General features: G+C 40.3%; 1 protein-coding gene across 1 annotated transcript in view; it reads left to right on the top strand.

Annotated features, from left to right (window-relative positions):
• LOC135525246 (polypeptide N-acetylgalactosaminyltransferase 18-like) overlaps positions 1-25,337 on the top strand; it is an 89,696-nt gene that overhangs the window by 42,238 nt on the left and 22,121 nt on the right. Inside the window, exon 10 of the mRNA XM_064952964.1 lies at positions 17,361-17,525. Within this exon, the coding sequence (XP_064809036.1) occupies positions 17,361-17,525 (165 nt within the window). The remainder of the gene's footprint in view (positions 1-17,360; positions 17,526-25,337) is intronic.

Here is a 25,337-nt window from a genome sequence, read left to right as displayed (position 1 = left end):
GTCCAAAATGCAGTTTAGTTCTAGACAGTAACTCTACAGGAATGACTGTAGAATACAAACAGAGATGATGTTTTACATTGGGTATTCAGGCTGAATCCTGCCTCTGTACTATGATGGAGTGTTAGGGGTTAGGATAAAATACCATTGCACTTCATCAATGTGTAAGCCTATACAAACTCTATCAGAGCATTATCTGGGTATGGATGGAGGTGAAAGGTGGTGTTGTAGCGTTTACTATCATTAAAAGTGAAGACTGTTCAATTATCAAACCAATTCTCTGTGTAATTAAACAAATCACTGAATAGTAATTAACTAGGAAGTTGGGGCACCTTGGGAAAATGTTTGAGTCTAAATTTCCCGAATAGAATTCTTCAGATATTTTATCTTAGCGATTACAGTCTTCTATTAATGTATTATTACTGGGGCAGTGGTCTGTCGCAGCCGGCCGCGACCGGGAGGCCCATGGGGCGGCACACAACTGGCCCAGCGTCGTCCGGGTTAGGGAGGGTTTGGCCGGCAGGGATATCCTTGTCTCATCGCGCACTAGTGACTCCTGTGGCGGGCCTGGACGCAGTACACGCTGACCAGGTTGCCAGGTGTACAGTGTTTCCTCTGACACATTGGTGCGGCTGGCTTCCGGGTTGGATGTGCATTGTGTCAAGAAGCAGTGCGGCTTGGTCGGGTTGAGTTTCGGAGGACGCATGGCTCTTGACCTTCGCCGTTCCCGAGTCCGTACGGGAGTTGCAGCGATGAGACAAGACTGTAACTACCACCAATTGGATACCATGAAATTGGGATGAAAAAGGGGTTAAATCATTTAAAAACTGTATTATTACCTCATCATTCCTGAACGTCGCAAACCCTTTATCTGCAATAACCTTAGCATCAAATCATGAATCAGCGATATACAAATTGGCTTAATTATTTATTTACAAGCTAACTAATCAATCGCAGAATTACATAAACACACACACACATAGGTTATACATTGGTTACTAACATGACACAAATTCAAGTCCCTCGTGGATGAAATCGATATGACGGCTTGGTAGAAAAAGGAAATGGGTGGGGACAGCTTAAGAGCGGGGAAACTCAGTGGGCCCACTGTAATACAGTTGATAGCTACACAATGCTAATACTTTTAACATGAACAGCCACTCATTCGAAAATAAATAGCAATTTACATATGTTTACATATTTACACTTGTAAATATCTTTAGTTTGTAGATTATTTCACCATTTCAGCGTGGGGATGATCTCCACTTTTCTGGTCATGTCCTTTGGTAGAGTTGCCAACCATTTCTGGTCTCTAGAGTAGAATCACTTCACACACCAGCGTCACCCAGCACAGTGGTTAGAGCGTTGGGTCAGTAACCGAAAGGTTGCTGGATCGAATCCCCAAGCTGACAAGCTAAAAATCTGTCATTCTGCCCCTGAACAAGGCAGTTAACCCATTGTTCCCCGGTAGGCTGTCATTGAAGTTAAGAATTTGTTCTTGACTGACTTGCCTAGTTAAATAAAGGTAAAAATATTTATAATGTTTTGGTCTCCAGAGAGTAGTAGCCATTTCAACATGGGGACCCGGTCCCGGCGTTAACTTAACTAAATGTACATTTTGTCACACTTCCTTTTATTCTGGAGTAGAAAAGGGGGCGTTCCATGACACCGATGTAAATGTCTGTGCTCACGGGGTGTGGTCACTGACTAGTTATAACTTTATATGAAAACCCAAACTCTCATTTAGAAGGCTAACATAACATTTCATCTTTTCAAAAGTATTCCTATACTCAATCATTTATTTTATACAACATGCAGATGCAATCCGCATAATTGAGAAGTGTATACAAAGAAAGGAACAGTAATGTGTGTCTCCTGTCCTTCATGAGGTCACCAAATGAAACAAACTCAACATGATTGTCCCTTAAGTGTCCACGGACTACTCCAACGGCTTGGAATACAGAAATACTGTTCAATTATTCAACCTTTTTTTGATGTCCAAGTGTCTCTCTGTGTTCCACAGTTACATTCCAATCTTCATTACTACTGAGCCCAGAGGCAGTGTATTTTACGACCTCCATAAAGCAGGGGAGAGAGAGGGCACTGTAGAGCGGACCCACTGCAACCTGATCCTTCAGATCTTCACAGGAGAGTTATGACAGTGGTGAATGTCATTGACCATGAACCAGCAACCAATCAGAGTGCTGGCTTGTCTACTATGGAGGAGGTAGAAGAGTATTTCCTGTGGGAACGGATGGTCTGCCATGCCACTAGGAAATGTCTCGCCTCCAGTAGCGATGTGTGGGTAAAATCTCTGGGGAAGCCAAGCCAGACAAAAAGCCATATTACAACCTATGTGTTGTGAAAATTGCGTTGTTTGCTCTGTAACCTTTTAGGCCTATATCATGGTGGCAAGGCATATGAACTAAGGCCCATACAATAAGATGACAGTGGCAGAATAAATTCAACCACACCTTTTGTTTCATCACAAATCCAGATCGCAACCTGTGTTCAGTGAAGTCCACAAAGCAATTAGCTTTTAACAAAGTTACTTGACCTTCAGCATGGTCAAGCAAGTTAATGTTACCTGTGCTAATTCTGAAGTTATGAAACATTTTATTAGCACTACCAACACAGTGAATGGTAAATATATTCAAAGTCTCTCTGCTGGTGATTTGCTGAATGTGCAATCCTAAAGGAGGCTTGTGATTTGGTTAATTACCTATTATGTAAATCTATATATAAAATGGGTTATATCAATAAAAGTACCAGAGTTCCCCCAGGAAATGTCATGTTTGAAGGGTATATTGTTCCAAATATAATTTCTTTAAGTAAGAAATATCAAAAAGGGTCATTTTATGATATTTTTTATTGAATAAATGAATGTCAACATTTTTATTTCAGAATCTAGACATAATACATATTTGAGAGAACATAAGGAGTATATTGATACCAAGATGTTGTCTGTATATTGCACGGTTCACATATCATAGGGTCTTATAGGAGACATGTATACTATAGGTATAAAAAATACCTAAAATGGCCGCTTAAAAAAAATAATCTAATGTATGGTTTGTGATGCAAATGTAAAAAGCATGTCTAACATCCTTCCACCCAATTAAGTTTCTATGTGTAAATTGCTAAAACAACAATCTGAGATACCAAAAATATTTTTTCGCTCCAGTTGGCATCGAATCGCCCCATTAGAACTGGTGTTACCTAGGAGACCAGACTAGACTGTGTGGAGATATGGAGAAAATCCCAATTGGCACTGCACTGGGTGGGAGAAACCTTTTAGGGATCCATATTTCTTATCAAAGGATCTTATCAAAGAGCACTCTACAGGTTACTGCAGAGAGTGAAAGGGAGACCGAACTACAGAAAAAACACTGAAAGAAATGTGTAATTCTGCCTTGACTGGTTTGATTTATACTGTAGTACTACCAAAGGTGGTATCAAGACACAAGGCAAGACACAAATGCAGACACAGGAGGCAGATGGTTGGAGTCTTACAATGTTTATTAATCCAAAGGGGTGGTTGTTTTCAGTCGTCTGTTACACACTTGTTGAAAGTTACTTTGGCATCTTTGCTAATTAACTTAACTAGATGCATTGATATGATCTATCTGTGTGAAATTATTTTTCATAGTGAAGGATTGAGAGTTGGCTCGGATAATTGACTGCACCATCTCTTCCTTGCCTAGCATATGAACAGAAATGTGACTCAGGAGGAGAAAGATATATACATATTTGCAATGAAGTCCTTGCTGAGTTAATTGAAGAGGGATTAGTACATGTTGGCTGTGTAATGTACAACTCCTGACAGTTACTGGAGTGCTACAAACACATGTTTTGTTCTTCTATCCTTGTGGGGACCTAGAATTGGTTTCCACTCAAAATATTTTTTTCCTTAACCTGAACCATACTTTGGGGTTTTGGCAATTAGACCCTTTGATCTACTTTCCCAGAGTCCGATGAACTCGTGGATACAATTTTTATGTCTCTGTGTCCAGTATGAAGGAAGTTAAAGATGGTACTGGCTGGCAAAACTAACTAGCGTTAGCATAATGACTTCCAGTCATTGCGCTTACACTATTCAGCAATTGCGCTAGCAACTTCCTTCAAACTGCACGCAGAGACATAAAAATGGTATCCACGAGTTCATCTGACTCTGGGGAAGTAGATTTCCAAAATCCCTTTAACCCAAACCCTCAAACTAACTCCTAACCATAATCCCAACCCCTAAATTTAAAATAGCCTTTGTCATTATTGCGATGTGGGAAATGTCCCCATGAGGGAGAATTTTACTTGTTTTACCACTCTTATGGGACGTTTGAGGGATTTTCGGTCCCCACAAGGATATAAGAACCAACACGCACACAATTCTTGACATTTAACCTAATGAAGCACCATATGACCAGTAGCTCAGTAATAGAAAGCAGGAGCTCCTGTGTCATCAACTTCAGCCTGCTGAAAAACAAAGAGGAACATTAATAAAGAGCTCTCTGCTAACACAAGGGCCTTTTGTTCTTGCCCATCGCTCTGAATTACTTTCCGTCTGTCTGTTATTCCAGAATTGTTACATTTAACAGAAACGTTCCATCGGGATTGAGTCTCTTCTCGCAATGAATACGCAATGAGATTTTTATATGTTAGGGATTGACATGCTCCCTGTCTCATACAGAGAGGCCTTTGTTCCACATGGCTCAGTGTAAAAAATGTAGAAGTTATTTTCGATTAATCTTAAAGCGACTGAAATGCTGTGGTATCGGTAACAATATGAGTGTAGGCCAGAATAAGTGTATTGAAATCTTAAAGATAATGGATATCATATATGCTTCTGTAATAGAGTCGTCTCCGCAATATTGTGCAGTGCATTGGGACAATATATTCAGAGCCCTTCACTTTTTTCAAAAATGTTTACGTTAAAGCCTTTATTCTAAAATGTATTACTTTTTTATCCTCATCACTCTACACACAATACCCCATCATGACAAAGTGAAAAGGGGAAGAAAAATCTCTAATTTGGACTCATCAGACCAAAGGACAGATTTCCGGTCTAATGTCCATTGCTCGTGTTTCTTGGCACGAGCAAGTCTCTTCTTATTGGTGTCCTTTAGTAGTGTTTTCTTTGCAGCAATTCGACCATGAAGGCCTGATTCACGCAGTCTCCTCTGAACAGTTGATGTTGAGATTTGTCTGTTAATTAATTGAACTCTGAAGCATTTATTTGGGCGGCAATTTCTGAGGCTGGTAACTAAATGAACTTATCCTCTTCAGCAGAGGTAACTCAGTCTTCCTTTCCTGTGGCGGTCCTCATGAGAGCCAGTTATATCATAGAGCTTGATGTTTTTTGCGACTGCACTTGAAGAAACTTTCAAAGTTCTTGAAATGTTCTGTATTGACTGACATTCATGCCAAAGGAATGATGGACTGTTGTTTCTCTTTGCTTATTTGAGCTGTTCTTGCCATAATATGGACTTGGTCTTTTACCAAATAGCCCTATCTTCTGTATACCACTCCTACCTTGTCACAACACAACTGATTGGCTCAAGTCCATTAAAAAGGAAAGAAATTCCACAAATGACTTATATTTTCTATAAACAAGGCACACCTGCTAATTGAAATGTGTTCCAGGTGACTACCTCATGAAACTGGTTGAGAGAATGCTAAGAATTGGCAAAGTTGTCATCAAGGCAAAGGGTGGCTACTTTCAAGAATCTCAAATAAATATATATATTTTTTTTTAACTTTTTTGGTTACTACATGATTCCATATGTGTTATTTCATAGTTTTGATATCTTCACCAAAATTATACAATGTAGAAAATAATAAAAAATAAATAAAAACCCTGGAATGAGTAGGTGTCCAAACTTTTGACTTTTGACCATCTGAATGAAAAGCAGTCCGTCTTTGGAGACAGGTAAAATATTTATTTAAGCAGCCCTTATACTTTAGATAAACCTCGCTTTAAAGCACTGAAGACAATGATTTATGTTTTCGTCTGACTTTGGAATATAAATCTGAGTTATTTTACATATAAACAAACTATTCTTCCAGAACGACTTCACACGTATTCAAAAAGCAAATAATTGATCACAACTGGGATCAAAATATGAACTTTCTTATTGAAAAATGTCACATCAATCCTCTTTTTTTCCCAGAGCTAATAAATTGTATCCCCAAGCAGTTTTCATTGAACTTGTTTTCTGCTCGGAAGGAGATGGTGCATCAACTAAGTCAAATGTGTGAAAATAACACCCTTTTTCAGTATTCTGAGGTATTGTGAAAGGGGAATGTGAAATTAAGACATAAATGGTTGTCATTTCATTAAGTCAAGCTCGTTTCAAAGACAACTCCATTGAGGCCCATTAAGACAGGGTGCAATCTTATCAACAACAGATTAACATAATCACATGGTCCCTGAACCTTGCATCGAGATATGGAGTTACTGTATCTCTCCCTAGAAAAATCCATTGAAACCAGTGACTGTTTACAGCACAAATATCTTACAATCATGGGATGCAGCTGTACATAATATTCACATTATTGTGAAAAACGAGATGCAGAGCTTGATCTCATTTATGGCACACAGAGTTTAGTTGAAAGGAGAGAAAAATATGCACATCCAACTAAATGCACAGCAAGAGGACTTTTGATATCATTATAATAATCAAATAAATGTTTTTTTTTATCACCCAGAGACTGACAAAGAGATATCAAAGGCAAAATATCCTGCAACACCACAAATGTCATTTATTTGATCTGGTCTCCATGCAGATTATCGTATGTGGGGAAAGACTCATAGAGTGCTTAAAACATGAACCACGGAACACAGGAGTTGCATTAGACATAATGATATCAAAAGTCCTCTTGCGCTGCATTTTTCCCAGGCAAAGCACAACTTGTCCTTTCTCCCCTATCTCCTCCTTAGACGAGTCCTTTTGGATACATTTCCTCAACACTCTGTCTTCAAGAGGTCTAAATGAGGAACTAGACGTAAAATATTTTCTATAAAATGTGTTCTGCTCATAGGGTGTGCTGTTCTCCCATTTTCCCTGTATATCATATTGTATACAAAATGATTGACATTTCTTTTACCTATCTATATTGGCCTACTTGACATGGATAAAAAAGTATGATCCAACTCGGATCGAAAGGCATCTGATTTAAATCACCATGGGAGCATACCAGAGTTGCAGACACAGAATTTAGTTGCCATGATGACTTTCCATATTCTCTCTCATGACCTGTATGTTTAGTGCAATCCGGAATACTTGATGTCCCTACCCTAAACCCTAAACCCGAACCTTAACCACTTACCTTAATCCTTACCGAACCATAACCCCCTCAACCATTTGAAATGTCAACTTCTATGGGGTGATGTCAGAGTTGGGAGATCCCAATGAATCTATTTAGACTTCCTCTGTGTTTGGACTCAGATATGTGTGGGTGTGGGATGATGTTTAAGGCATGTGTTACAAGATGGGTCAGTGTTAATGCGTGTGTGTATGCCACAAAAATATAAATGCAACATGTAAACACTTACTGAAAAAACAGGCTTCTGACAAACAGTTGTGGCAAGCCTTTGACAAATTTGCCTCAAATTTGCGACAAGCTCATATTTTCACATGCAAATTAGTTTTGTGGCAAATGGTTGCTGTACATTTTGCGGCAACTTGTGAACTTCTGGCGAACATTCTGTTTGTTGTAAACTCAGTATGAATATGCAAATTAGATCACATTTTTGGTTACTGTGTGTTAAACATTGGAATGTATCTACAGTGCATTCGGAAAGTATTCAGACCACATTACTTTTTCCACATTTCATTACGTTACAGCCTTATTGTAAAATAGATTTTAAAAATCTAAAGTAAAAGCAAAAACAGATTTTTAGAAATTCTTTAAAATTAATTTAAAAAATCTAAACTTAAACCATATTTACAGAGGTTTTCAGACCCTTTAATCAGTAATTTGTTGAAGCATCTTTGGCGGCAACTACAGCCTCAAGCCTCCTTGGGTATTATGATGCTACAAGCTTGGCACACCTGTATTTGCAGAGTTTCTCATTCTTCTCTGCAGATCCTCTCAAGCTCTGTCAGGTTGGATGGGGAGCATCACTGCACAGCTATTTTCGGGTCTCTCCAGGGATGCTCGATCTGGTTCAAGTCCGGGCTCTGGCTGGGCCACTCAAGGACATTCAGACTTGTCCCGAAGCCACTTCTGCATTGTCTTGGCTGTGTGCTTAGTGTAATTGTCCTGTTGGAAGGTGAACCTTCACTCCAGTCTGAGGTCCTGAGTGCTCTGGAGCAGGTTTTCATCAAGGATCTCTCTGTACTTTGCTCCGTTCATCTTTCCCTCGATCCTGACTAGTCTAAACATCTCCACAGCATAATGCTGCCACCACCATGCTTCACCGTAGGGATGGTGCTAAGTTTCCTCCAGATGTGATGCTTGGAATTCAGGCCAAAGGTCAGAGTGAACATCAGGTTCTTGGTCACCTCCCTGACCAAGGCTCTTCTCCTCCGTTTTCTCAGTTTGGCTGGGCGGCCAGCTCCAGAAAGAGTGTTGGTGGTTCCAAACAAATTCTATTTAATTATGATGGAGGCCACTGTGTTCTTGGGGATCTTCAATGCTGCAGACATTTGTTTGGTACCCTTCCCCAGATTTGTATCTCGACACAGTCCTGTCTCGGTGCTTTACAGACACTTCCTTCAACCTCATGGATTTTGCTCTGACATGCACTGTCAACTGTGGGATTTTATATAGATAGGTGTGTGCCTTTCCAAATCATGTCCAATCAATTGAATTTACCACAAGTGGACTCCAATCTGGTTGTAGAAACATCTCAAGGATGATCAATGGAAACAGGATACACCTGAGCTCAATTTCAAGTCTCATAGGAAAGGGTCTGAATACTTATGTCAGTAGTATAGTAGTATATATATTATTTATTTATTTTACATTTGTAAAGATTTATATAAAAAAAACTTTTTGCTTTGTCATTCTGGGATGTTGTGTGTAGATTGAGGGGAAAAAATATATTTAATCAATTTTAGAAGAAGGCTGTAACAAAATGTGGAAAAAGTAAAGGGGTCTGAACACTTTCCGAATGCACTGTAAATAAACCAAATAATTACTTAATATGAACTTACTTCACAGAGAAAAAAATAAACATAGTAAATGTAGTAAATATACTAAACAACATGCATTCAATGTCTCAAATAAATCCAATACAACTTGAAATAATCTGCGTGGTAATGAACAAAATATTATATTTTATTACATGGGAGAAATGTGAACAATATGGGAATGTTGACCTTAGGCTGTTTTAAAGGGACAACTACATAATTAATTATGAGCCAGGTGATAGACTGAGCAATAGATTAAGAATGGAAGTTTAAAAGATAATTAACAACATTTGAATATTTAAAACAACAAAAAACGAAATCAAACCCAGTCCAGAACTATTGCCTTTTTGAGTGAACTTTGGAGATGGCTGCCCTGAAACTATCAGAAAACAAAATTAGGATACTGAAAACAATCGGTGAAAACAATTTCTATTTTGGCATCTTAAAAGGTAGAAATTGGGTTGTGACAAACCCAGCACATTGGGTTGGTGGATTGACCCAGCAGCTGGGTAATTTATGTAATCCTAATTTCAATTTTTCTTGAATATTTTTGCTTACTCTACCATCCCACCCCCTCACAATCAATATACAATGTTGAATTTCAAATAATGAATTTCTATTGCCTGCATTTCAGAACATACATTGAAACAAAGCCCTAATGTCTATTTATTACACTGAACAAAAATATAAACGCAACATGCCAAAGATTTTACTGAATTACAGTTTGTATAAGGAAATCAGTCAATTGTCAAATTCATTAGGGCTTAATCGATGGATTTCGCATGACTGGGAATAAAGACATCCATCTGTTGGTCACAGATACCTTTTAAAAGAAGGTAGGGGCGTGGATCGGAAAGCCAGTCAGTATCTGGTGTGACCACCTCAGGATCTCGTCACGGTACTGTATCTCTGTGCATTCAAATTGCCATTGATAAAATGCAATTGTGTTCATTGTCCGTAGCTTATGCCTGCCCATACCGTAACCCCACCGACACCATGGGACACTTCACAACATTGACATCAGCAAACCGCTCGTCCACACGACACCATATACGCTGTCTGCCATTTGCCGGGACAGTTGAAACCGGAATTAATCTGTGAATTGTACACTTCTCCAGCGTGCCATTGAAGGTCAGAATTTGCCCACTGAAGTCAGTTACGACACCGAACTGCAGTCAGGCCAAGACCCTGGTGAGGATGACGAGCACGCAGGTGAGCTTCCCTGAGATGGTTTCTGACCGTTTGTGCAGAAATTATTTGGTTGTGCAAACCCACAGTTTCATCAGCTGTCCGGGTGGCTGTTCTCAGACCATCCCACAGTTGAAGAAGCCAGATGTGGAGGTCCTGGGCTGGCTTGGTTACACGTGGTCTGTGTTTGGGAGGCCAGTTGGACGTACTGCCAAATTCTCTAAAACAAAGATTGGAGTTGACTTATGGTAGAGAAATTAACATTAAATTCTCTGACAATTCTCTGACATTCCTGCAGTCAGCATGCCAATTGCACACTTCCTCAACTTGAGACATCTCTGGCATTGTGTTGTGTGACACAACTACACATTTTAGAGTAGCCTTTTATTGTCACCAGAACAAGGTGCACCTGTGTAATGATCATGCTGTTTAATTAGATTCTTAATCCTTCCACCTCAGAGGTGTGGCATATTATCTTGGCAAAGGTGAAATGCTTACTAACAGGGATGTAAACAAATAAGCTTTTTGTGCATATGGAACATTTCTGGGATCTTTTATTTCAACTCATGAAACATGGGACCAATACTTTACATGTTGCGTTTCATTTTTTTGTTCAGTATATTTCACAAGATAATATTTCATAAGCTAGGAATGCTTATTAGAATAGATTCATATTATCTAAGGTCCAAACATCAGACTAATGCCTCAGTTGAACTTGGTGTGCACACAGATTGCAATCGGAGAAAAACAAAGCATCCGTGTGTGTGTGTGTGACATTGTCTGTCTTAAGTGGTATTAACACAGATCTGTCTGATAGCTCTGATGCCAGAGCTAATCAATAGATAATCACATTCTTTGGCACACTTCGGATATCTTAGGTGACAGCACACACACACATGCTGTTTTGCCATACAATAATGGTCTATATTTAGATAGAGGTAAAACATTGTTACACAGAACAAGTGTAAAATATTACATTTGAATGTCACTCTACTAAGGACATGGACTAATGACTCATTACTTAATAAGTGTATTTCGTTCATAAAGCACTTTTCACAGTCTCCAAAATCTACCATTTGTATTAAAAGTAAATTGGTGTGAAAGAATGAAAGCATACCAGAATGCGCTTCAGTAATTGAACTAAAGAAAAACGAGCCACAATCCGTACAATAGGCAAAAAGCAGGAACAAAGGCATAGAGAAGCTAACTATAAAATCAAAGACATAATAGGACACATCCAGTGCCCCAAGCAGTGTATCTTGCTCCAATGCCAGTCCACTAATGACTGTAAACACCTGTGAGCAGTTCCCAAGAGCCAACACAAATGGGTAGGGTCTAGTCACCTCCACCTTAGTGAAATCATGTGATTTTTAGAATATAAGGACTTGTGCAAACCATCGAGGCACACTGACAATGCCATCACACACAATTCATTTAGTATATTTTATAGCCATTTACATCAACATCCAATCCCTGTTTGATGCCTACGTCTTTCATTCATTTGAGGCTGGGGCTCAAAGGTTAATTTACACAACACTAACCACGTTTCCAGTCAACCATTTCATGCAGATGAATTCTGACGCATGACAAAAGTCACGACTGGGCTGATGGAAACATGAAATCCTGGTATAATTCTATAAATGGCTAAAGACAAAACATTTTTTTTTGACATGGTGGGATATTTTTGTGTCATTTTAAATTAATTGTGTGAGAAATGGTGGTGGAAACTCACGCGATGATATGTTGTGGTCCTCCCACTATGACTCGGGAAGCATGCAGTTTATTAGGCTTCAGATTAAATAAAAGGTAACTGGATCAGTCTTCAAGGTCAAAAACGTTGCTTCCCCAGCCCAGGCTAGTTAATCCTAGAAAACAGAATCAAATTAAAGTCTGTTTTTGTGAAAATGACCCACCATGCCTGGAGTATCCAGCAGACGCGGATACTCTCTGACTATCTCAACTGTCTTGGCCCCATTCTGTCTGGTCCACTGAGCCCTCTGGATCACGGCCTCCTTTGTGTACTCTGCAACCTGGTTTGCCGGCCAGATGTTCAGCCACTTGGTCATCTGGGCTACCCTCTCACATTTGACTCTGTTGTGAGCACAAAGTATTCAATGAATTATAAATTCCTTTTAACAATCAGTTTTCAAAATACATAAATCTTTCAACATGTACCTGGCAATACCCAGCTACTGCTCAAGCTTGGTGTATCCACAGTCCTAAGTATTCATGTCTGTGTCTCGAGGACTTCCCCTCATGTATAAAAAAAAAGTGTCATTTACAGAGTACTCACTGCATGTAAGATTTTTATGTTCTTCTTTAACTTCAGGCTATAGTCGAATCGTCCAAAAGCAAGAGTGTTTCCTGGTCCATCTCTTCCATTCCAAATGAGAGGGTAAAAGGGAAGCGGGTACTTAATCAGTTGCACAACTGGTCCCTTAATTGACTGCCACGTCTTTGGCACCCGGGCAGCAGTAGCTGTTGTTGGGGGTTAACTGCCTTGCTCAAGGGCAGAATGGCAGATTTGTCCACCTTGCTAGCTCGGAGATTCAAACCAGCGACCTATCCGTTACTGGCCCAACGCTCTTAACTGATAGGCTTAACTGCTAGGGGAGAGATTTTAAGGGAAAGTTTCACCCACATTTCTAAATTAAATGCTTTGAGGGAAGGGTTGATAAGCCATATCAAATGCACTGCTCAAAAAAATAAAGGGAACACTTAAACAACACAATGTAACTTCAAGTCAATCACACTTCTGTGAAATCAAACTGTCCACTTAGGAAGTAACACTGATTGACAATAAATTTCACAAGCTGTTGTGCAAATGGAATAGACAACAGGTGGAAATTATAGGCAATTAGCAAGACACCCCCAACAAAGGAGTGGTTCTGCAGGTGGTGACCATAGACCACTTCTCAGTTCCTATGCTTCCTGGCTGATGTTTTGGTCACTTTTGAATGCTGGCGGTGCTTTCACTCTAGTGGTAGCATGAGACGGAGTCTACAACCCACACAAGTGGCTCAGGTAGTGCAGCTCATCCAGGATGGCACATCAATGCGAGCTGTGGCAAGAAGGTTTGCTGTGTCTGTCAGCGTAGTGTCCAGAGCATGGAGGTGCTACCAGGAGACAGGCCAGTACATCAGGAGACGTGGAGGAGGCCGTAGGAGGGCAACAACCCAGCAGCAGGACCGCTACCTCTGCCTTTGTACAAGGAGGAGCAGGAGGAGCACTGCCAGAGCCCTGCAAAATGACCTCCAGCAGGCCACAAATGTGCATGTGTCTGCTCAAACGGTCAGAAACAGACTCCATGAGGGTGGTATGAGGGCCCGACGTCCACAGGTGGGGGTTGTACTTACAGCCCAACACCGTGCAGGACGTTTGGCTTTTGCCAGAGAACCTCCAAGATTGGCAAATTTGCCACTGGCGCCATGTACTCTTCACAGATGAAAGCAGGTTCACACTGAGCACGTGACAGAGTCTGGAGATGCCGTGGAGAATGTTCTGCTGCCTGCAACATCCTCCAGCATGACCGGTTTGGCGGTGGGTCAGTCATGGTGTGGGGTGGCATTTCTTTGGGGGGCCGCACAGCCCTCCATGTGCTCGCCAGAGGTAGCCTGAGATACCGAGATAGGTACCGAGATGAGATCCTCAGAACCCTTGTGAGACCATATGCTGGTGCGGTTGGCCCTGGGTTCCTCCTAATGCAAGACAATGCTAGACCTCATGTGGCTGGAGTGTGTCAGCAGTTCCTGCAAGAGGAAGGCATTGATGCTATGGACTGGCCCGCCCGTTCCCCAGATCTGAATCCAATTGAGCACATCTGGGACATCATGTCTCGCTCCATCCACCAACGCCACGTTGCACCACAGACTGTCCAGGAGTTGGCGGATGCTTTGGTCCAGGTCTGGGAGGAGATCCCTCAGGAGACCATCCTCCACCTCATCAGGAGCATGCCCAGGCGTTGTAGGGTGGTCATAAAGGCACGTGGAGGCCACACACACTACTGAGCCTCATTTTGAATTGTTTTAAGGACATTACATCAAACTTGGATCAGCCTGTAGTGTGGTTTTCCACTTTAATTTTGAGTGTGACTCCAAATCCAGACCTCCATGGGTTGATAAATTTGATTTCCATTGAACATTTGTGTGATTTTGTTGTCAGCACATTCAACTATGTAAAGAAAAAAGTATTTAATAAGAATATTCAAACATTCAGATCTAGGATGTGTTATTTTAGTGTTCCCTTTATTTTTTTGAGCAATGTAGTTGTACAAAGGCAAGTGTGTGAGGAAAGCTCATAATAGAGGCGTTAGTAGATTCGAGGTTAGAAAGGCAGGCTGATATTCGAACCCCCAAGCTGCCTGTAGGGAAATTGTCAAAGAGTGATCCGTCAGGAAAAAGGTTTACCAGCTACAATATCTCTGGATACTAACTACTGCCGTTGTGCCTTTTAAGCAAGGCTCTTTGTCCCTAAGTGCCCATTGAGCTGCTCCCAGCCTGTAATATGTGTGTATTGTGTGTCAGGTTGGTCACTGTGACAGAATGTCTGTGAAATTACCAATAAAGCAAGTATGGTGAAATGAATGCCAGACAATCTATGGTAGCTGTGCGTGGACTGTAACTAGTCCCAAAGTGGCTGCATGGTTGTTAAGAGGCTCTGGTGAAGTTTAATGTTTCATGTTTCCATTAAGGCTGTACTATTGGTTATCAATGACAATGTGGAAGACGTAGATGCTGTTTTTTTCACAGGGTCAATGAAAATCAGTGTTTGTTTTTTCCTTCCCAAAGCTCTGTCCCCACTCTCAAAAATACATTTCTCACTTTTACTTACTTTGGAATCAGAGGCCAGGTTCCACTCATTCAGTTAATTTTTACATTGTTGTCCATTCATTGGCCTTGACCTTTGCATTTAAGTACAGAAATATTAGAAACATAGCTTGCTAGCTAAACTAAAATTTAAGGTAAACTCTGATGTTAGCTAGCTAATAGAATTTGCATCCATCTTCCTCAACTTCACAAGTTCGACTAATACTCCCACTGTCAGAAACCATTGAAAACCAGTACAGTAACACTAGCTAACTCAATAATATATCCCATTTAGCAGACGCTTTTGTCCAAAGCTCAATCAATCACCATGCAAGCATGCTCTACCGACTGAGCCCAATCAATCACCATGCAAGCATGAGACAAGCCAGCATATATCTTGGTTAAATTAACCCAGATCAAGAATGTCAAATCTAACCATGTTAACTTAGCTAGCTAGCCAGCTAACATGTGAAACAATGTCCGAGACAGTCCAAAAGAAGTGTCAGCTATTAGCACAGAAAATGGCTGTCTAGGTAACGCTACCTACCTGATTATGATAGGACAACCTATAACCTGAATTACCATCAAATGTATAATTCGTAACATTTTGTTGCGTTTTCAAGGATTTCATTCAGCCAAAACACGAAATAACAATTGCCGGTTTCCACTCGTCAGTCACTGAATTGCATTAGAACTAGAATACTTGCAAGTATTTTGTGGACTTCATGCGCTTGTGGCAGGAGAATTAACCCACTGGCTGGGTCAAATATCCATTGCCCAACCTTAATGACCCAGCACCAACAACTCAAACTTGATGTAGTTACAGAAAACAACACAACTATTGACCCAATGCCTGCAATCCAGCAATTGGGTCATCCAAACAACCCAACTTACATCTCAAAGCCATGCATGCAAGAAGCTTTGACCTGTCTGGTGCACATATATTTCTCAGTCCTCAGTTTGATTGAAGGCCTCAATCTGTATTTTTGCCTTGTAACTGATTGCTTCTAGAAAGAGAGAAGGAACAACACATCATGAAGATAAGCTGGCTACTAGTTTAAGGTCTCTGTGACCAACAGATGCATATCTGTATTTCTGAGCCATGTTGCTAACTAGAGTGATGTCCCCTCTCTCTTCACTCCCCATCCCAGCTGCTAGGGTTAACCTCATTGCTCAGCCCACACTGAGAAACCTCTTCATCACATATGCAGACAACATGGCTATTTTATTCAGCACAGCTGTTGTCTCTGTCCTGCCACCACCTCTTCACTGTTAGAACAGGTGGGACTGCCAAACACCAGCAATTAGGATGTCCCACTACAATTAAGCCTCTGTATATAATCACTCCACTAGATTCCTCTTTCTTATCGGAAAGCATTTTAATGTGGCTGGCTGTGTGAAAGAGATGGCCACTGTCATGGTCAGCGATGATTTTGAATGATATTTGTCATTTTTGTGCATTAGATTGCACAGCAAACTATATTTAATTGTGGCTAAACCTCCTCTCACCCAGTATATCATAATTGTGAATGTACTTGTCAATCCTTGAATGAGTGCATGCCACAGGAATAACAGGTTTGCTATGTACCAACAAGTGCAGTACCTACATTGTAGTTTCACTTTACTGATGTAACTACCATGTAATTGGATGATATTAGGGACGCTTATTGTAAAGTGAAACCACAATTTGTATTGGAAAAATGTCCAATGTATGCATTTTTATGAATTCCTTTCTACTACTTGCTGTTTTGAATTACAATGTTTTTTGTAAAGTGTGTAAACACTTCAAGCTGTGGCTTTATTACAATAAACACCATTAGGACCTATCAAAGGACCTGGCAGGTAACGCAGGACAGAGTCCTCTCTTCACAGGCATTCAGACTAATGAGATTCTGTCACCAGCTCTGAATGGTGAGGAAACGCCATTAAGCCTTCTGTTGGAAAGGAATGTCAATCTATAGACCGACTCCTGTTTAATAACCACTTATCACCGTATCCCACGTCAGCTATACGCTTCCAGGATACGAGATCACAGATTAAAGGCTCAAACGTTGCTTTACATTTGGATAATTGCTTCTCTAAATGTCTTGTTTGTGACAGACAAACATAATCCCACCCAATTACCTCCCTGATGCTTGCCTTCAGTGCCCCCATTCAGATGCCATTTATGTTCCTTGTTCTATTCTGTTTTCTTGACACTCATCTGGTACTTGTCCTTTTTTGTATTTTCCTTCTCCAGAACGTGTACTACACAAACTCACATCAGCTTCACCTGGGGGTCCTGAGCCCCACCATCGACGACGATGACAACAAGTGCCTGGTGGATGTGAACAACCGGCCGCGGCTCCTGGAGTGCAGCTACGCCACAGCCAAGCGCATGAAGCTCGCCTGGCTGTTTACTCAGGTAACAGCTACTCCTGTCTTCTCCTACCATTCCTCTCCTAAATGGATTAAACGAAAAGGACAACAATATTTAGGCTTCTACTTCCAGTTTATACAGTGCCTTCGGAAAGTATTCACAAGTATTTCCACATTTTGTTACTTTACAGCCTTATTGTAACATTTATGAAATAGTCCCCCCCTTCCCCCTCATCAATCTACACACAATATCCCATAATGACAAAGCAAAAACAGGTTTTAAGAATATTTTGCAAATTGGTTAAAATAAAAACGGAAATATCACATTTACATAAGTATTCAGACCCTTTACTCAGGACTTAGTTGAAGCACCTTTGGCAGCGATTACAGCATCTAGTCTTCTTGGGTATGACGCTACAAGCTTGGTACACCTGTATTTGGGGAGTTTCTCACATTATTTTTGAAAATCCTCTCAAGCTCTGTCAGGTTGGATGGGGAGCTGAGCATCTTTTTTTCAGGTCTCTCCAGAGATGTTCGATCGGGTTCAAGTCCGGGCTCTGGCTGGGCCCTCAAGGACATTGAGACTTGTCCCGAAGCCATTCCTGCGTTGTATTGTCTGTGTGCTTAGGTTGTTGTCCTGTTGGAAGGTGAATATTCATCCCCAATCTGAGGTCCAGAGCGCTCTGGAGCAGGTTTTCATCACGGATCTCTCTGTACTTAGTTCCGTTCATCTTTCCCTCGATTCCCAGTTCTTGCCACTGAAAAACTTCCCACAGTATGATGCTGCCACCACCATGCTTCCCCATAGGGATGGTGCTAGGTTTCCTCTAGACGTGACGCTTGGCTTTCAGGCCAAAGAGTTCCATCTTGGTTTCAACAGACCAGAGAAATGTGTTTCTCATGTGCCTTTTTACTGAGGAGTGGCTTCCGTCTGGCCACTCTACCATAAAGGCCTGATTGGTGGAGTGCTGCAGAGATGGTTGTCCTTCTGGAAGGTTCTCCCATCTCCATAGAGGAACTCTATGGATTCTCGGTCACCTCGCTGACCAAGGCCCTTCTCCCCCGATTTCTCAGTTTGGCTGGGCGACCAGTTCTAGGAAAAATCTTGGTGGTTCCAAACTTCCATTTTTTGAAGAATGATCGAGGTCACTGTGTTCTTGGAGACCTTCAATGTTGCTGCAGAAATGTTTTGGTACCCTTCCCCAGATCTATGCCTCGACACAATCCTGTCTCGTAGCACTACAGACAATTCCAAAGACCTCACGGCTTGGTTTTTGCTCTGACATGCACTGTCAAGTGTGGGACCTTTATATAGACAGGTGCTTGCCTTTCCAAAAAATGTAAAATCAATTGAATTTACCACAGGTGGACTCCAATTAAGTTGTAGAAACATCTCAAGGATGATCAATAAGAAACTGACTGTTAGAACTGTTAAGGCTCCATGGATTGAGGAGGATTTGGGAAACTGTATGGTTGAATAAGATGGTGCAAAAGGAGTGGCTAATAAGTCTGGTTGTACATCTGACTGACTTACTTACTGCACATTGAGAAGGTATGTGACTAAACTCAACAAAAAGAGGAAGAAACTTTATTATGAAGCCAAGATCAATGATATAAGGAATGATGGAAAAAAAACTTGTGTACTTATGGGCAAAAAATGATGAGCAGAAAGATATTCAACTCCATCTTTCATTGAATCAGATGGCTTACTAATCACAACCATTTGATGATGGCAATTATATTTATAATTATTTCACTGGGAAAGTGGGAAAACTTAGGCAGGAAATGCCCACGACAAACAATGAGCAATTATGTTAATGTATAAAAAATAATGAAAGAAAAGCAGTGCAAGTTTGAATTTTGTAAATTTAGTGTGGGAGATGCAAAAATGATTGTTAACGATCAATAATGACAAACCTCCTGGCATTGACAACTTAGATGGAAAGCTACTGAGAATTGTAGCTGACTCTCTAGCCACTCCTATCTGTCATTTTTAAATCTGAGCCTAGAGGAAAGTTTGTCCTCAGGCCTGGAGGGAAGCCAAAGTAATTCCGCTACCCAAGAGTGGTAAAGCTGCCTTTACTGGTTCTAACAGAGAACCTGTAAGCTTGCTGCCAGCTCTTAGCAAACTGTTGTATAAAATTGTGTTTGACCAAATATAATGCTATTTCTCTGTAAACAAATTAACAACATACTTTCAGCATGCTTATAGAGAAGGGCACTCAACATGTACTGCACTGATACAAATGACTGATGATTGGTTGAAAGAAATTGATAATAATAAGATTGTGGGAGCTGTACTATTAGATTTCAGTGCAGCCTTTGATATTATTGACCATAACCTGTTGTTGAGAAAACATGTTATGGCTTTTCAACCTCTGCCATATCAGAGCTATCTACAGTATCTAATAGAACTCAAAGGGTTTTCTTTAATGGAACTGTCTCTAATGTCAAACATGTAAAGTGTAGTGTACCACAGGGCAGCTCTCTAGGCCCTCTACTCTTTTCTATTTTGACCAATGACCTGCCATTGGCGTTAAACAAAGCGTGTGTCCATGTATGCTGATGATTCAACCATATACGCATCAGCAACCACAGCCCATGAAGTCACTTAAACCTTCCAGGTTGGATGCGCGCTGTGAAGAAGCAGTGTGGCTTGGTTGGGTTGTGTATCGGAGGATGCATGACTTTCAACCTTAGTCTCTCCCGAGCCCGTACGGGAGTTGTAGCGATGAGACAAGATAGTAGCTACTAAACAATTGGATACCACAAATTTGGGGAGAAAAAGGGGTGTAAAAAAAAAGTAAAAAGAGTTGCTGTCTGTTTTGTAATGGGTGGCCAGTAATAAACTGGTCCTGAACATCTCTAAAACTAAGAGCATTGTATTTGGTACAAATCACTCCTTAAGTGCTCAGCTGCATCTGGTAATGAATGGTGTGGCTGTTGAACAAGTTGAGGAGACTAAATTACTTGGCGTTACCTTAGCTTGTAAACTGTCATGGTCAAAACGTATAGATTCAATGGTTGCTGCTTTTTTGACACCACACTCCAAATAGCAAGTTCTGCAGGCTCTAGTTTTGTCTAATCTTGATTATTGTCCAGTCGTGTGGTCGAGTGCTGGAAGGAAAGACGTAGTTAAGCTGCAGCTGGCCCAGAACAAAGGGGCACGTTTTGCTCTTAATTGTAATCGGAGGGCTAATATAAATACTATGCATGCCAGTCTCTCTTGGCTAAGAGTTGACTGCATCACTTTTGAAAATCCCAAATTGTTTGCATAGTCAACTTATACACAGCTCTGACACACACACTTATGCCACCAGGGTTCTTTTCATAGTCCCCAAATCCAGAACAAATTCAAGAAAACGTACGGTATTATATGGAGCCTAAAATTTCCATTTCATATTGCTCAAATAAACAGCAAACCTTGTTTCAAAAAACAGATAAAGAAACACCTCGCGGCACAACGCCTCTCCCTTATTTGACCTAGATAGTTTGTGTGTATGTATTCATATGTAGGCTACGTGTGCCTTTATACAAATGAATGTAGTTCTGTCCTTGTTGTTCTTATCTAATGATGTTCTGCATTATGTCATTCTGTATTATGCTTCATGTTTTGTGTGGACCCCAGGAAGGTTAGCTGCTGCTTTTGCAACAGCTAATGGGGATCCTAATAAAATACCAAATGGCAAATAAAAACAGAATGCACCTGAGCTCAATTTCCAGTCTCCTAGCAAAGGGCCTGAAAACTTATGTAAATAAGGTATTTCTGTTTTGTTTTTTTATACATTTGCAAAAATGTCTAAACCTCTTTTCGCTTTGTCATTATGGGGTATATTGTGTAGATTTCTGAGATAAAAAAATCAATTTTAGAATAAGGCTGTAATGTAACAAAATGTGGAAAATATTAAGGGATCAGATTACTTTCCGTAGGCACTGTACATACTATATATATTTATCGGACACCGTATATTTTACCATGGTCATCTTTTTTTTAAATTCGTTTTTAGTACCACCCAGCTACCGTCAACCCAGCACAAATATTTATTTGGATCAATACATTTCATTAGATTAGGATGGGAATGAAAACAAAAGTAATGAAATAATGACTACATATCTTTGATCAGTAACTGTAGTACTATTACTCAAATTGGAACAGTACTCTATTATATTACTTATTAGAGGAAAAAGTAATACTACTGTAAAGCGTTACTTTGTAACTTGTTACCTCCAACACTGGTCACTAGCAAAGTTACAAATGTGGTAGATGAACCAGGCTAATAAGACACTGCATTGGGCTGTTGAGCATTTCGAGAAGAGGAGCAGATGTGAAGAGATTGGCCTGTTAGTGGGTTAAAAGTGTGGTACACCGGCCTGCATTCAAGTGGCCTTGATTCTCATTACGGAGTGTTGCCAAAAAGCGTCAGCGCTATATGAAAAGCCATAGTAGGTCATTGAACCAGGTCTCATTAAACACGTTAGGCGAGAAAAATGAACATCGCCTAACGACTCTCCTTGTTCTCCACTGCAGAAGCTGGCATTAAATCTCTCTAATTAGGCCTAATGTCACCCTCATGATCACACTGAAAATGTACTTCTTTGGCCTTTTGTAATGTTGAGAGCATCACAATTAGGTGTTCCTCAAGGTCCAAATAAGGGCCGCTCAATTTGAATAGTGAGAGGAATGTTTAGATTCAAAGACAGTCAAATAAGTAACACGTTATCGTGGTAGGAACATCTGGATTAATACAGTAGGAGGACTTGAAAATAAAAAAGTGTCATTAAACTTTATGCAACCTGCCAGACACATCAGGGACACAACTGCATTTGTCCTTAGCCAATTCTGAAGTGCACATTGAAGCTGTTAGAAGAACTGTCCGCATCTACTTTTCGTCAGCCAACAAGATGAGTAGGCTACTGAACAGCAAAAGCACTAGCCTATGTCAATCTACTATCCCCCATAGTACAAAAGTTGATATATTCTGTGTGATAAAATAAATATTCCAAACATCGTCTGAGTCAGTTGTGGGATGCGAAAGATCTCAAATTAATACAACCACTAGCATTCCCCCAAAAAATGTACTCAATGTAGATGACACAATGGATGAGAACGTTTAGCTTAAAATGTTGATCATCTATTAGGCTATTTCTTCACATAAGCGCAGCAATGCGCACATGGCAGTAGGGCTATAAGCTTGAATGTTCCATTAGCAGGAAAACACCATTATCAAAAGTGACCACAAATGTGATTATGCATGTAATGCTTTTATTATAAAGGTGCATTTTTTATGGTGAAAATGATCTTCCCCAAACTTGAAACTCACGGGCTGCTCATGTATGTATAGCAGTTAGGCTCTACACCCGTTGTAAAGCGGATTCTGATTAATTTTAGGAAGTTATTCGGCCACTTTAGTTGTGATACAAAACTTATTAACACATCTATACCTTATGAGCTAGATTACATGAGGTGTGTGACGGCCTAGGAACAGTGGGTTAACTGCCTTGTTCAGCTCAGGGATTCGATCTTCCAACCTTCGGTCCAACGCTCTAACCGCTAGGCTACCTGCCGCCAATTGGTTGTGCAGCCAGACTTATTTGCGATTCCTTTTGCCTCATCCCTCTCAACCATACCATTTTTAAATTCCTCATCAATATACAGGAATTTAAGTTTTTACAGTCATTTTGTTAATAGGTGCATGTTTATTAGTAACTGGAATAAGTAATTTCATAAGTACATCAACAACATGCTGTAGGATTCACTACAGAACTTCTTGTATGACCTCTTATACACGATATAAGGCCCAACCTTTTGGATCTTTGGTTTCCTAGATAAGTCAACTATATCCGATGGATTTGGATACGGCTTTCAACCAAATTTCTGCAGCATTAATACATATATATGATTTAATTCCTGTGCTCTTTGTAAATACCCTGGTAGGTTGAGTGATAACCTGAGTCAGGTTGCAGGCACTGGTTGCATTTTCTTGAGTGGGCAGCTTGATGAAAGCCAGTCAATATCTAAATCACCCAGAAAATATACCGGTCTGTTGATATCACATACATTATCAAGCATTTCACACAAGTTATCCAGATACTGACTGTTAGCACTTGGTGGTCCATAGGAGCTTCTGTCAAGAATGGCCTTTAGATGAGGCAGATAAAGCTGTAGCATCTCTAAGCTTTACAGGAACACCTCCACCAATGGCATTTCTGTATTTTCTGTTATAACTATGTACAGCGGTTTGTCCTTTAAAAGTTGCAGCGTACTGCTGCGCAGCTTGCATGGTGCCGCAGAATTCTATGATACGTTATTTAAGTGTGAACCACTGGTGCCATTAAATCTAGTTTGACCACCAGCAGGCATCTTTGAGAAGCATTTAATAGCCTTTCATTAGTGGCTGTACAAGAGAATAACATTTTTAAAAATTGGAAGAACATATTATATGGGACTGATTTTAAGAAATTTTGCTTAATTAATTTGATTCATATTATAGTGTTTCTATTCCAAGAAAAACGTAAAACCCTCTGGTTTTCTGTTAGGATGGAACGGAAAATATGGCACTGTACAACGTGAGGTTTGGGAGTAGGCTTCAGTACTTGGCTATTTAGCTAAAGAATTCCTGTATCGTGCGGGAGACCGTGGTTCAATTCCAAGGTGGGGAGGCAGGAGTAGGCTGTCCTTGTAAATAAGAATTTGTTCTTAACTGACTTGCCTAGTTAAATAAAGGTTTCACTAAGAGCATAACATTTCAACACCCTAATTGTATAATTGTAGTCTAACCAATACCCAAACAGAGATTTAGTCAGAATAAAATCTCATTGATTTATCAAGACCAGTCCCCATGCTTGTCTTAGAGCAGTGGGAAACAGTGCTAAAATAGTTGTAGGCTATTGCTTCTAACTTCAATATGCTCTTTAAATAAATAAGACCTACACCACTTTTAACAGCACATTACTCAACACTAGTGAGACTCATGTCGCCTATGGTAGGCCTACAGCATATCGAAAAATATGACATTACTCCCCGCCAATAAATACATTTTAGAGGATTGGAGGATTCTAAATTTAAACCAAAAGCCTCCTCACGGGTCTTCGGGTGGCAGTCGGCACGGGTATCGAACCTGCATATGTAGCAACACCGCTTAGACTGTTGCACCACTCAGGCGCTGTACAATGTAACTAGTCGGGAGTGGGCTACAGTACTACAGTAAGAGAGAAAAAAAGTCCTAACAAAATAAAATAATAAAAACCTTTAGTGTAACAACAATTTAAGTAATACTGAAGTCATGCAAAATAATCCGTTTCTATTTAGGTTTATGTCGCCCATTCATTGTCAGTTAGAGACACAGTAGGACCCAAAAGCATAATCAGTGCTCTAACTCCCCCTTGCGCTGGTCTGGAGCAATGAAGTGGTGATGCAGGGTACTGTACTAAACCACAAATTACCTCTAAGTCCCGCAGCATAATCACAAAACTTTTATTGGAGGAACCACTGTATTGCTACCACTGTATCACCAAAGGTGTTCTAAGTGAGCTTCAGAGATCGTACAAATATGAATGTCATCTGTTACTAGCACATTATTGATTTCATGAACCTTGTGTCTTAACTACACGATCCCCCCCCCCCCACAGGACAGTTAAGCTAACGTGATTAGCATGAGGTTGTGGGTAACATGAACATTTCCCAGGACATAGACATATCTGATATGGGCCGAAAGCTTCAATTCTTGTTAATCTAACTGTACTGTCCAATTTACAGTAGCTATTACAGTGAAAGAATACGATGCTATTGTTTAAGGAAAGTGCACAATTATGAAATCAAATGTATTAATAAACCAATTAGGAACATTTTGGGTAGTCT

This window comes from Oncorhynchus masou, chromosome 31, assembly GCF_036934945.1.
Source record: "Oncorhynchus masou masou isolate Uvic2021 chromosome 31, UVic_Omas_1.1, whole genome shotgun sequence".
Classification (NCBI taxonomy): Eukaryota; Metazoa; Chordata; class Actinopteri; order Salmoniformes; family Salmonidae; genus Oncorhynchus; species Oncorhynchus masou.
This window is presented reverse-complemented; position numbering and strand designations above follow the sequence as displayed.